The sequence below is a fragment of the Denticeps clupeoides genome, chromosome 4, assembly GCF_900700375.1.
Source record: "Denticeps clupeoides chromosome 4, fDenClu1.1, whole genome shotgun sequence".
Lineage (NCBI taxonomy): Eukaryota > Metazoa > Chordata > Actinopteri > Clupeiformes > Denticipitidae > Denticeps > Denticeps clupeoides.
In genome coordinates, this window is record NC_041710.1 from 30,133,151 (window position 1) to 30,147,362 (window position 14,212).

Consider the following 14,212-nt stretch of genomic DNA (forward strand, 5'->3'; position numbering starts at 1 on the left):
TTGATTAATTGGCAATAAAACCCAGATTTTGCAGGTTTGCACAAAGTCAAATGGCGACAAAAAAAGTGTGAGGGCTGCAAATTAGAAATGGCAGAATGGTACCATGGGAAGAAAAGAGGAGAAGGGTTCTTTATTTCACCTCACTGTGGCTGCATTCCTAGCAGTTCCTCGTCCATGCAGCTCCGTGCCAGTCCTTGGGTCCTTCTGTTCTCAGCAGCACCTGAAATCTTTCAGGCACCGTGCTCGCATGGTTGACCCTACTGATCTCCGGTCGGTGTTAGAAAGACGAGGACGTGGGGGCTGTCGACAAAGGCAGCCTGGCTGATTGCTGTCTCCGGGTCAGTTTTAAAGAGCATGTATCTGCAGCATTCCCTCAGCACAGGCCAAGATGTGAGCGTCTGACCGACCGTGACGGACGTGATTTACGATTTCTCTGCGCTCATAAGGGAGATGACCGGCGGCCGTTCTTCGAGCACGTCCTAGCGTTAGCCGCATTAGGCCGCCTAATGTGGAGTTCCACCTTATTTCCTCTGAGGTTTAACCAAGCCTTCTAATTACAGCTGTATGAAGGAATGCTAATAGCAGCCTGGGCTTTTTAGATAATGGAAACAAGGCCCCGGAGAAGCAGGATGGGTTTCGAACGGAGACCGGGGTCAGTGCAGGAGTGCCGGTTTGTCATTTTTCACAAAGTTCACGCTTTTGGCTGGAACTCATTGCTGGGCGGCAATTGGCCACCTCAGCAAGTCCTGGCCTCCATTAGCTGATGTACAGCTCCTCATCGTCTTCCGGTGGCTCAACCCTTTCTGAATGTTCTGAAAGTGCTCTCCCCGCAAAACATCTTCTATATAATCACTTAAGGTTTGAATTTATGGACATGTGTAATTACTTTAGAAATTTATGCAATAAATTCCCTTTTCAAATGGTAGGTTATGTGACACATTAAGTGTACTTTGTACTCAGTGTCTTAAACACCTATTTTTTTATTGCAATTTTAAAAATAAAGGTCAGTGTTTTCTACTGTAGATATTCCTAAATCATGAAAAAATATCACGTGTTCTTCCTTAATTATGTAAATGTCATTAAACAGACCAGATTTCAGATCATCCTGTACTGTACCATGTGCAAGAGCAACTGCGCTCAACTTCTGTTTGTGCACCGTGGAAAGCAGTCGTAAACCTCAGTTCCACTCTTTAGTGTTCTGTCAGTATGCCTCATGTTAGCCTCAAGGGCACTGAATTTTATTTCAAATCCTGTTTACCGCTCCGGATAGAAACACAAGAAAGGCAGAAGAACATCCAGTTTTTGGGAAGCCAAACAGGAAATCATGGTGATTAAATTCTGGCAATCACAGATGATTGGAAGAAGATGACAGTGTTCATCATGCGTTCTGAAACTATGGCTTCAAGGCCTGTTTATGCAAATAAGATTGACGAGACAAGCGGTCCGTCCCTTTCTTATGATGACATCACAAAGAGCCGGGACAAAGACAGCCTGGCAGACACAGGAGACAAAAAGAGATGGAAGGGAGAAATGAAAATAGAGTAAAGAGGAGGGGACCTTTTCCAAGTTCTAGAGCACACTTGTGAAGCCAGGCTGTGTGGATCCGACTGCCTTCCCGTCTGCCTCATGTGAGGACAGAAATTAGGACATGTGCTAATCAATGAAGAAGGGGATGCAATAAATCTGGAAAGTCCTTGAAGGGAAGACAGAAACAGTCTTGGCTTGCAAGGGGATGCAGTAAGGTGGAGAAGCATAAGAGGTCAGAGGTTACCCAGGTCATTTACATGCTACTGAATTCATTAAGACCTTAGTCATAAAATATGAAGAAAAATTGCAATTTGGTCAGTAATAGTCATAAAATGGCTCAAGCTGTGGTGTTAGGGTTGGGGTTAAGTAAAGTGGTCCACATATCACTTCAGTTCATGGAACATGGCTCCAGTTTGCTGGCATTATGATCAGGGAAAATTGTTACGCTCTTCAGAAAGGATCACAGGGTTCATTCCACAACTAATTAACTTAAGCTTGATGACTGTGGTTCCCTGCTTTCAGTGGGCCTCGCTCATGCTGCCATGGACCAAACAGGAGGAATTAGCCATTGTAATACCACATTTTTTCCAGCCATAAACTTTAATGTCTTTGCCTAGTTAAAAGGGAGTTAGGGCATGGACATAAAGTCTGATAATACTAATGAAGCAAGTTAGTCTAATTACATCCTCCTTTTTCTTCCAACATGTATTCCAGTCAGTCTTGTATTGTTGTGGGCTTCTAAATAACTGTATTGGGGCTTAGTGAGTAGAGTGATTGATGATGGACTGAATACCATTGACATCCCTGATGAAATGACCTCTTGTCTGTGGCAGGTGGACTTTCATTCATCTGCTAAAGCTGAATCCAGACTTCATGAGACTTGTGATTGGCATACACCACTTTTTCATTCATCTACATTCAAAACTCGCACATACACCACTTTTCCTCATGCATCTACATACAAACTCGCACATATACCACTTTTCCTCATGCATCTACATACAAACTCACACATACACCACTTTTCCTCATGCATCTACATACAAACTTGCACATATACTACTTTTCCTCATGAATCTACATATAAAACCCGCACGTACACCACTTTTCCTCATGCATCTACATACAAACTCACACATACACCACTTTTCCTCATTAATCTACATTCAAAACTCGCACATACACCACTTTTTCTCCCACATCTACATACAAACTCACACAAACACCACTTTTCCTCATGCATCTACATACAAAACTCACACATACACCACTTTTAATCACTATCTACATACAAAACTCGCACATACACCACTTTTTCTCATGCATCTACATACAAAACTCACACATACACCACTTTTAATCACTATCTACATACAAAACTCACACATACACCACTTTTCCTCATGAATCTACATATAAAACCTGCACATACACCACTTTTAATCACTATCTACATACAAAACTCGCACATACACCACTTTTTCTCATGCATCTACATACAAAACTCACGCATACACCACTTTTAATCACCATCTACATACAAAACTTGCACATACACCACTTTTTCTCACGCATCTACATACAGAACCCGCTCATACACCACTTTTCCTTATGCATCTACATACAAAACTCGCACATACACCACTTTTTCTCATGCATCTACATACAGAACTTTTAATCACTATCTACATACAAAACTTGCACATACATAGATTATCTTGGCAAAGGAGAAGTGCTCACTAACACAGATTTAGATCAATTTGTGAATAATATTTGAGAGTAATGAGTCTTTTGTGTATGTAGAAAATGTTTCAGATGTTCAGCTCATAAAAAATGGGAGCAAAAACAAAAGTGTTTATATTTTTGTGTAAATGAACATGAGACAAGAAATGGACTGGCACATGCAGGCATGATGGTTTGTCTCTTCATCTTGTCCTGTGAAGCCCTCAATTTTTTTTTCTGTCATCCCATCCTTATTGGCCGTTGTTCATCGGACATTGAGGATTGAGGACCATCTCTGACTTCAGAATAGAGCTGAAAAGTCTGCAAAGACAAAAAGGAGATAACATAAAGAAAGAAGGAGCGAATGAGAGTGAAAATTGCGTTGTTGATAGCTTTCATTTTTCAGATGCCACGGGGGCTTGGCAGCAAAATTGTTTTTCAGTGCACAAAATTGCCTCGCGCTTCTCTGTAAATATGCAAGTAATTATGATTTTTATTTTTTTGCTTTTAATTAGACACAGAGAATCAGATACGATCCGACTCTCGGTCACCGTAAATCAAGCGGCGTGCTGAGCGGCCAGGCTTGCTGAGAGAGCGCGGCGCTTGAGGTGAAGTCGTTGAAGGCTGTGGGCAGGCGGTCGGCCAGCCTCTCTGCAAGGCCTTGGCTCCAGGGCTTCAGAACATTGGGAAGGTGCGTGTTGTTTCTGTCTGAGGGGGGGCGACGGATTCGGAGCAGGCAGCTCTGATGGGGTTGGTCATGAGTGGGTGGAAGTCGGCGGGTCAGCCTTGACAGAATGCAAACCAGAAGAAGACAAAAGGTTTTGGGTTTGTCCTGGCTGGACAGACCCTCCCAGCCCCCCATGCACACCCACAATGCAACGGCTGAGAAAGTTCCTGTGCTTCTGTGGCTAATCCTTACACAAATAAACCCCTTCAGCGGACCACCAGTGGTAGCTGTAAGCGAATACTCCCGAAGAGGAGGGACAGCTCGGACACCGATGGGCAGATTCCCTTGCTCTTCTCGTCCTCTCTGGCCTCTGTAAGCAGGCACACACACACACACAGACACACACACATACACAGAGGAATGCTAACACACACTAACATACTCAGACAGGAATGCAAGCACATATAACACTGACAGTTACATGTCTGAACACACGATCGGTCTCTTAGGCACAAATATATGTGTATGAGCTTATACACACACACACACACACACACACACACACACACACACACACACACACAGGGGTCTAATTTCCATACCATGACCCTTCGTGATTGGAAGCACATGCCTTTTTTTTCCCGAAAGACAGCGTGGCCTAGCAGAGTGCACGAGTGCATCCCAGCCCGTGGCACCATCTCTTGCTCAGTCGCAGTGGGAATGTCTGAAACAGAATAGCTGGGCTTTTACAGATATAACAAGGGAAGACAGGTGGTCTTTTAAACCACACACTCTCACACACACATGCACCCCACCCTACAGTAACTTTCACACATTCACCCTGATGGAACAGTGCAGCGTACACATATAAAATTACATCCTGAGGGTTTTAATAAATAAACCGATGGACGTTTTGTGAGGCATTGATGGGTGTGGGTTTGAATCGTCCAGAATGAGAAAGTAGGGCGTCAGTCATCTGCCTTATCCCATTCCACTCTGTCCTACACCAAGTGGACCCCTGCGATGCATGTACTTTTACCTTACCAACATAGGATCCAGCAGGTCCAGCAGTCAGACCATAGACACATCTCTGACAGGTCGTCACAAAAACACATCCATCATTTGAAGCGTATTCTCCGTTTGTTATTTCTTCTGTCACCCCCCTCCTCCACAGCCCTTTATGTTTGTTCCACAACCCATGCTGGCGTGGTGTATTTACTTATCATATGTTTTTGTTTTAATAGTCACGCGTTCGCCCGGACGCCCCACCACTTTGTATCCATTTCATTGTTTTAGTGTCTCTTTCTCCCATCCCGCTCTACTTGACGTTGTGTTAAAAACGTGTTCTCGTTCTCAGGGCTTTTACGCAGTTTCGCTGTAAATATTGCTTTAAGAGTGGATAGCATAGATAGCACTGTCACTGACCTCCAGTTAATAGAGGGGAATTTGCATTCGTCTCATCTGTAAACAGTTATTCGTGCTGGAGGACGTGCTGGAAATGGCACCAGACGTCAGTGAGTATAGTACGTACTTCCACCAGTCACATTCTTTCCTCGTGTTTCAGAGAGAGCCTTATAATAGCCCATTTATTTTCCTTCAAATATCATGCTGCTTAAGCAATTACATGGAAGGCAAACTTCCAGTGTCAGGTTTTATTAGACTAACACTTCAGACCACTTGTGCAGTAAGGAATCACATTTCGGGAAATGAAAAACAACAGACAGATGTAGAAAGGATGGGGTATAACCTGTCACTTGCTGCCTTTGTTTACATGTTAATCTGATGTATTTTTATGTTAGTTGGTTTTGGATTGGCCCATGTCCGCACCCGTGTGTCGATGTTGATGCTCTCTAGTTTTTGTAGGTTAAGATGGGGTAGAATACAAATAAACCAAAAAAAGGGTTGAAGGGTTGTTGGTTCAATCCCAAGGTGCCGCTGTCCTCTTACACATATAAGTACCGTCCCCACACACTGCTCCCCGGGAGCCTGTCATGACTGTGATGGTTAAATGCAGAGGACATATTTTGTTGTGCACCGTGTGCTGTGCTTGCTGTTTATCACAAAGACAAAAACTTCACTTTCATTGGAAGTAATTCTGAGAAAAAAATATTTTGTCCATTAAACTAATCTCAGAGCAATCATGGTAAAGCTATGGCAGTTTTAAATAACTGTTAATGGAAGGAATATCTGCAAACAACAACAACAAAATTAATTTCTTATATAGAGCCCAATATCACATACAGTATGTTTCAATGAGCTTTGACAGGCCCTACAGTTGCCCCCCTCACACACACGCCACTAAAAAGGGAGAAACATTGGGAGGGAGGGAGAGAGCATGTACATACACATAGAGAGCAACAATTAATATTGAATTTCAATGGAATTTCAATGTTCATTAATACATGTCATTCACTTTAAATAGTTCATTATCTTAGTACAGTTGGAAACATTTGTACTGATTAAAGAAGAAGTAGAACTGCACCAGACTGGTCAAGTATGTACTAAATCACATTTATTGTCCATAATTAATTAATTTACATTTACATTTACAGCATTTATCAGATGCCCTTATCCAGAGCAACGTACAACCAGTAGTTACAGGGACAGTCCCCCAGGAGACATTCAGGGTTAAATGTTTTGCTCAGGGACACAATAGTAGTGATATTTCTGGTTCATAGGCAAGTGTGTTACCCACTAGGCTACTATCACCCCTATTTAGTAATATTTTATATTGAAACAGACCTCAGGTAAGTTTCTTTTTAAATGACCCCGTGCAGTAGTTTATATTGAAGTTGATGGAGCAGAAAAGATAATTAGTAAGAGGGAATACTAGATGCCAAGTCAGAGTATCTTGTGTAGTGTTATGTAGTGGTTAGTAGCTACTCCAAATAAGGACAACAGGTGATCCGGCGACCAATGCCTACTGATGCTTTGGTTGAATGCTAAACCACCTGGTCTGTTTCTGCTAAACAGCTGCTGTAAGCTAAGACCAGTGAACATTGAAACTAGATACGAAAATTCAAATGTTCTTTTATTCTACTTCTTTCATCAGGATAATGTGCCCTCCATTTAAAAAAAACTATGGGCTAAGAAATCAAAACGGAACATCTTGGCACCAGGTTCCACAAGAGTCATACCTTGAAAGTGAAGAAAGTGAGGTGTTTGTCATTGTGAAACACTGCGGCACAGCACATGGTGCACCCAGCGAATTGTATCCTCTGCATTTAGCTCATCAACCTTGGTGAGCAGTGGGCAGCCATGAAAGGCGGCTGGGGAGCATTGTGTGGGGATGGTACCTTGATCAAGGGGACCACAGTGGCGGTTGAGGATTTGAACCCATAACCTTCTATTTACGATCCTGCTTTCTTACCTGCTCGGCCACCACTGTAATGCACTCTGGATAAGAGCGTCTGATAAATGCTGTTGATGTAAAAATGATGAGGGAGAAACCTACCATGAATGTATTTCCATTAATTTCTCTTGAATGTTTACGTCCCACATGATCAACACCTGTCAAAGGTTGGTAAGTTCAAATCAACATGAATGCTGAAAGTCTTTCCAGTTTGTCCAGCGTCTTTATGTTGACATGGATGTGTGTCTAGGCTGCATATTGCGCATATTATGGTAGATTGCATAAGCCTTGAGTGCAATAAACCTTGATTGCCCACTGGGGCTGTGGAACCTTGATTTGTTGGGATTGGCAGAGCCGTCAATGGACTCATCCTGCCTGTTCTAATTGTGCATGAAACTATTCCATTCAAGCCCCAGCTTTTTCAGACCCTGGCAGGCTAAACCTGGCCTGCGTCAACGTGTCCGAGGAATTCCAGACCCATAATAGCCCTGGATATTCACACCAGTGGTGAGGGCATTTTTCAGTGCAGTGCTGCCAGGCCTATCACTCCTCTGAGCCTGTAAAAGGAGTCGTTTAACTCATCAAAAACGAGCCGTCAGATGTCAGTGTCATTACCCGTCTGATACTCTGCTGTAAGCAGATACATATTCGGCAAAAAACCAACCAGCTTTTTTCACAGTTGACTGAATAGACAGTAGAGAGGTGGAGGACTTTGTGAAAGCAAACAAAAATTTTTGCCAATTTGACATCACTGTAATGGATACTCAAAGTGTCGGGTCGGGTTGAGTTTTTCCCTTGGGTATGCCTAAGCATCTTGACCAGCGCTCTGCACTGTAAACTCAACACTCCGCATGCAGCTCTCATTGCTTTCTGCACAGCTACCTGTTTAAGTTCTTGATTGTACGAAGAAGCAGACTTTTTCACCACACCACGTTGGAATAAAGCACCTTTAATAAAAACCATGAAGTTTTATAAGCACATAAAAAAGTTAGAGGGATTAAAGAGCTAAATCACCAGTCATCTTGGTTATTTACATCGTATTTCTTGAGCATTGAAAACACTATAAAGTTCATGGAGTCATGTGGAGGGCTGCCAAATCGAGCATGTGGCATGCTGTTTGAGTGGCTACTGATGAAGAGAGGTGCCACCATGCATGGTGCTGGGGTTATAGACACACACACAGACGCACACACACACACACACACACACACACACACACACACACACACACACACACCTCCCGTATTCATCTATTGCAACAACTGCTGAGGTGTGAATGCCTTTTGATGAATTTACAAATAAGTACTCTTTTTCTGCCACTCCACAGTCTGATGACTGTGTTGTAATGCCTTAAATGTAAATGTGAATGTAAATGATGAATTTACCACAGCAAATGTGCTCAAGCGCTTTGAGACGTAGTACCAGTTCCTTGTTCAAATTCCATTACGTACATGTTCGTATGCTGAATATCTACCCGATTTGGTAAAATGAGGATAGAATAAAATTATAATTAATAAAAAACAAATGCCAAGGAAACCAAGGAAGGGCAGGACCCAGGTGCAGGAGCTTTGTACAAAAAACAGTTTATTGTATTATGGTACAAACAAACTTTGGGAAAGTGGAAACGGCGAAGGAAAGAATCACTCGCACGGGGGACACTCCATACACGACCACATCACAACCAAACACAAAACACAACACTCAAAACCATTGACGCCAACCAACACACTAAGACCCCTGAGTTTCTCACTCAAACCATGACTCTTTGAAACCCCGTCGGGTCTGCCCTGTGGCCAGACTCCCGGTCTATAGTACCTATGCTTTCTGGATGAGTCGCTGCTTGTAAATTTGTTTGGTGATTGGTAAAAGTGTTTCGCATGTTGTAAAATAGTTTTTGTTAAATGTTTTTATTTTTTCTGAAAAATAAATTTGATCTACAATTCTAGGCCACCGTCATCAGGTGATGCGTTTTGTGAATGCTGAGGAAGTGAAATGGAGGCTAACCTTCTGCACTTGCTTTAAACTCACACATTTCCTTTCCCACTTAGCTCTTACCAAGTTCAAAGAAGGCTGTGGTTTTTAAAAGCTGTACATTGCAAGGGGTCATGGCTGTATGGAAATGACATAGGAAACACAGAGTGTGTGACTGTGTCATTTATTTAAATGCACAACACAGCTGATTACAGATCTAATGAATACTCTATGTGAAACAAGAACAAAAACCTACAACTGCTGTTTTTGTAATTAAACATTTTATTCTTTGAATGCATGTATATGGGATGGAATTGAGGTGGGGGAGTGTCCTGGGAAATAAACAACACAGGTTATAATACCATGAGCCTAAAACTCAGTTGGAGAGGCAAGCTATTCAAGCTGAGTGTGATTTCTGAGGAAATTGTAATGTGAATACTGTCAGTATAGTAAATTGAAGCCATAATATGAGTATAAAGTTGGAAACTTTAAGGAAAGGAAAATAAGGCAGCACAAATACTGAACAAAAAAGGTACTGGCAGTAAACAAAAATCTTAAATTGCTTCATCTGACAGTAATTTGTTCTTATTTCAGGTCTGTAGATTAGGCCTTTAATTGTTACATGTAGGCAAATGCCAATCAGCCTGTGTACTGTTGTACTGTTGAACTGTAAAATAAGGACTGGAATGCACAGTTAACTGTGATTTGTATTTAGAATACAATAAATAAATAAATATTACAGTAATATATATATAATCTAATATAATATAATATAAATATATTAAAATAACCAGTATATTTCGGTATCTTTTAGTACCACACAGGACTTCCGTTTTGCATGTTTAGACTATGACTTTTCTCACAGTTTAATAATTGTAATACCTACATTTTGCTATTCATGACCAATTCACCACCCAGAAGTGTTGCAAATGGAAAATAATGGAATGAAATGCATTAAAATATGTATTTTCTATGTATTCTAAAAGTATTCTAAATACAGAACAGAATATATTTGTGGCAATGCATTCAGGATTCATCTATGACGTTCAGCTATTGGATGCTTTCTAAACCAATATAATGCGATACAGTATAAAGCAGATCTAGTTTCGTGTTAATCCACGCTATTCTAGTTCACTCAGAGCTCCTCGATTTGGCAACTTTCAATTTCAAGTCTCTTTTCAGAGCCAGTATGATGGCTGACTGGCCCGCAGTGAGGGAAATGGTATTTTTAGGTGCTTGGTACATGTCTTTTTGATGACTTGTGGTTTTGTAATTGTTACACATGTTGCATTTACTGGATTACAGGTCTGTTTGTTGCATTGTGGTTTTGGTCTGTTATGCCACTTTTTTTTCTTCCAACTTCCTAACACATTCCATGCCATGTAGAGAGGCAATTTAAATGTCACAGTTTTTTGGGGACCTTTGAAGATCACAAGACTTAGGAACTCCATTCCTTCAGCACGAGATGGAGCCACTTCACTCGCTGTTGGCCACTGTGATGTACTGGCCAGAGGTGTGCAGGAATGTCCAAATGTCGTTAAAAACACCACAAGGGTAAGGGAGAGGATGTACACCTTTGATGCAGCTTTTGGCAAGCAGAGACCCAGATCCTTCTAAAGTTCACTCGTTACCTCTGCCCTTGACTCACAGTGAAGGAGCCTTTTTATCCTGGCAATTTTGCTTTATTGAATGTCAACCATGGACTGGTTTTGAAAACGGATAAAAGATTTGAAAAGAAACAAGGGTCTAATTTAACAGTGCTTGGCGCTTGAGATATTGCTGGCTGAGTAGCTTGCAAACTCTACTTTCCATTTCTCCCAGCAACATGCAGTTTCTTGTTTTTTTTGTGTTCATTTAACCCAGAAAAAATGCCTTGCAGTTCAATAGAAAAAAAATTACATTTAATTTTTTTTATTTTTTTTATTTATTGGTTATTATTATTATATAGCAGCATGTATTTTCAACTAGCCATTGTCTGTCTTTTCATTACAATGACTGAGAGTTCCTTTAGAGGGCTTTTAATGCAATGAGATGTAATTGATTGGATTGAGGGCTTCTCAGCCTTTTTCATTACCCTGTCTGGCCCTTAATTATCTAGGCTCAAGGGGATACACTAGTTTGTCAATATATATACTGATCTTCATTAGAAGCCTGGGATTGGGCTAATCCCATTAGCGGAAGGCCCTTCCCCGGTTATGTCATTCAAACTGTAATTCTCTCTTCTTTTCTGTCTTTGCTCATGTCGCGTTTACTCCAGGTCTGGCCCCCCTGACACACACCCCCTCTCCTGATTACAAGGGTAGGAGTATCTGTATTGTCCAAACCCTCCTCAGGTTAACTGGTATCAGGTTTTCCAACGTCCCTATAAAAACCCACCTGATCCGTCGCCATATGGCCAACCAAGGCTTTGTGAGTTTGCGTGCTGGCCATTAGGATCTGGCCCCTACACGAGCCACATTTCAGCACCATTTCAGCACATTCTGTTCATTGTAAATAAACTTCTTCTTTCATTTGCAACCTTTGGCGTCCATCCTCCCTCACTCCACCCCGGTCATGACAACTCGATATTTCACCCTCTGCTTGGGTAAAGGTGGATTTTCCACCTTAGTAGAGGTGGAAAATGTACCCACATTTTTTGCAAAACAATCATTTTTCCCTGAACTACCTGGACTTCACATCCTATTAACACAATTGTAAAACAATAGAACATTATTTTATTATCAGATGAATGTATTCAGCGTGGAAAAAATAACCATAGGTAGGATGCAAGCAGAAAAGTGGAGATAAATATAAGATCTGTATGCCAATATTTTCTTTACACATGGTGATGCTTCTAGGCCTTATAAATAATGTAATTGTCTCTCATTTTATGTCCGTCATCTTGCTGTGTGTCATTTGCTAAATTGGTTACACCAATGGGATTGTGTTCTAATTCAAATTTAAATTTCATTTTCAGGTACACAGTCATACACAGTATGATATGCTGTGAAATGCTTTTGCGACTGCTGTAGACTTCAATATTGCAAATATTGCAAGTATTCAAGAGTACCAATATGCAAATATTACAATTTCATGTTTTTAAACATAAAATATGTGTAACAGGTAGGGTGAATGTGTGCAAATGTGTAAAGTAAAGTGAAAAATTTTGCACAATTCTAGTCCAGAAGTGATTGAAAGTGCTGGAGTGTTAGACTTCTGTCCTATGTAGTGTTGTGGTTGTTGAGAGCTCATATAGCTCTGCGGGAAGAAGCTCCTCCTCATTCTCTCTGTGTTGGACTTCAGGGACTGGAAGCGCTTCCCTGATCGCAGCAGAGAGAACAGTCCACTGTTGGTAGGTGGTAGAGATGCTGCCAGGCCTTTTTTACCACAGTGTTGATGTGACAGGACAGGTCCTGCGTGATGCGAACACTGAGGTATCGCAAGCTGTCCACTCTCTCCACTGGGCTCCTGTTGATGACAGGGGTCGGGTAGTTCCATTCTATATAGGTTTACATGGGTTTATATGTATTTCTTTGCCCATCCAATTAGACTGAACAATGTCTTTATTTCTGGATGGCCTAATAGTAGATAACAGCACTCAAATGAATAATTAATAGAATAACAAACCTGTAAATATTAACGTTAAATGCATCTTGTGAAGAAACTTTACACATAGTGTAATTCAATGTAATGTTCCATTGTTTTTGTTTGTCCTTCTGCCTTAAAACCTATAGGTGGATAAAGTATGTGGACAGCGCACTGATGTTCATCATTCCACAGCAGAGCCACTTATGTCCACATCTGCAACATCTCTTGCAGCCATGGCCACACCCTTCTCTCCGATCCCGGATATAGAAACGAGAGCCAATCTTGCAAATTTAAGGAGGTAAGACCAGTATCAGTGTCAATCTTTCAGGCTCTGCTTATGTATTCAATTTATTCAAATCCAACCTTGAATGGAGGCACAGAAAAAAGGGTCTTCAAACTTAGGCTGAGAAAAAAATCAGTCTTGCTTCATCTCTCCAGACCTGTAGACCCACTGGTTCATTCTGTAAATTTGGCTTATCCCTGTTGCCAAATGTGGACCTGCCCTAAAGCAGTGGTTCCGAACCTAGGGTCCAACTGGGGGGCGCTAGAGATCACAGGGGGTGCTCACAATTTTGTCTGCAAAAGGTTACCAAATTACATTTTTAAACATTAAATGTATAAAATCCCAGTAACACACCCAATAGGATAGTCAAAACTTGGTGTAATCTGAGTTTAAGACATGGCTTTGTAAAATATATAGAAATTTCACTGGATCATGTGTTGTTAAGGTTTACATTTCATTGGTTGGTATACAGATTTTGAATTTGTGATGGGCTGACTGTCCTTATAGTGCTTTAATCACTATTTCTACTCTAGTTTTTAATGTTGTTCTCATTATAAAACCAGTGTTTTGCATGTGCATGATTTACATGTCTATGTGATTGACATTTTCTTCTCCCCTTTTCTCTGTTCCCGTCCCTATCTGTCCTTTTTTGTGTGTATACCCCATTTACCTGCTTGCTTCAACCTCTCCTGGGTTCCTCCATTGTCTTGTCTGGGGTGCTCTACCATCCCAGGTCCCTACCCCTCAAACCTTCCAAGGCTGATAAGCCTAAAAGCCTGAAAATGTTGTCTAGGTAAGCATGACACTACTGGTCTAAAGTGTTGGGTTGGGTTTTGGAGGTGTGTTTAATGAAATTAAGTAAAGTGCTTGCGTTCAGCTCTCCAGTTTAGATTTAAAGCTGCGTCTAACTCCATCACTTGGGCCGTAGTTTGTCTTCTTGCCTACACCACTCGACTGGGTTCCAATGACAGAGCTGATTGATTGGGGGCCCTTAGTCAGTGCATGATCTCAGCTGAACCACCCTGCCCCATGGGTGGCCTTAATGAGTACATGGTCTGACAGATTTAGACTTTTTGCTAAATTTTTGTCTGTCAAAGCATGGGATGCTGCCTGATCTCGCTGA

General features: G+C 41.4%; 1 protein-coding gene across 2 annotated transcripts in view; it reads left to right on the top strand.

The window, feature by feature from the left end:
• gpc5c (glypican 5c) overlaps positions 1–14,212 on the top strand; it is a 121,337-nt gene that overhangs the window by 32,238 nt on the left and 74,887 nt on the right. Inside the window, exons 4-5 of one of the 2 annotated variants that reach the window (XM_028978643.1) lie at positions 12,953–13,104; positions 13,823–13,882. In XM_028978643.1, the coding sequence (XP_028834476.1) occupies positions 12,953–13,104; positions 13,823–13,882 (212 nt within the window). The remainder of the gene's footprint in view (positions 1–12,952; positions 13,105–13,822; positions 13,883–14,212) is intronic. The other variant, XM_028978644.1, reaches the window with a different exon arrangement.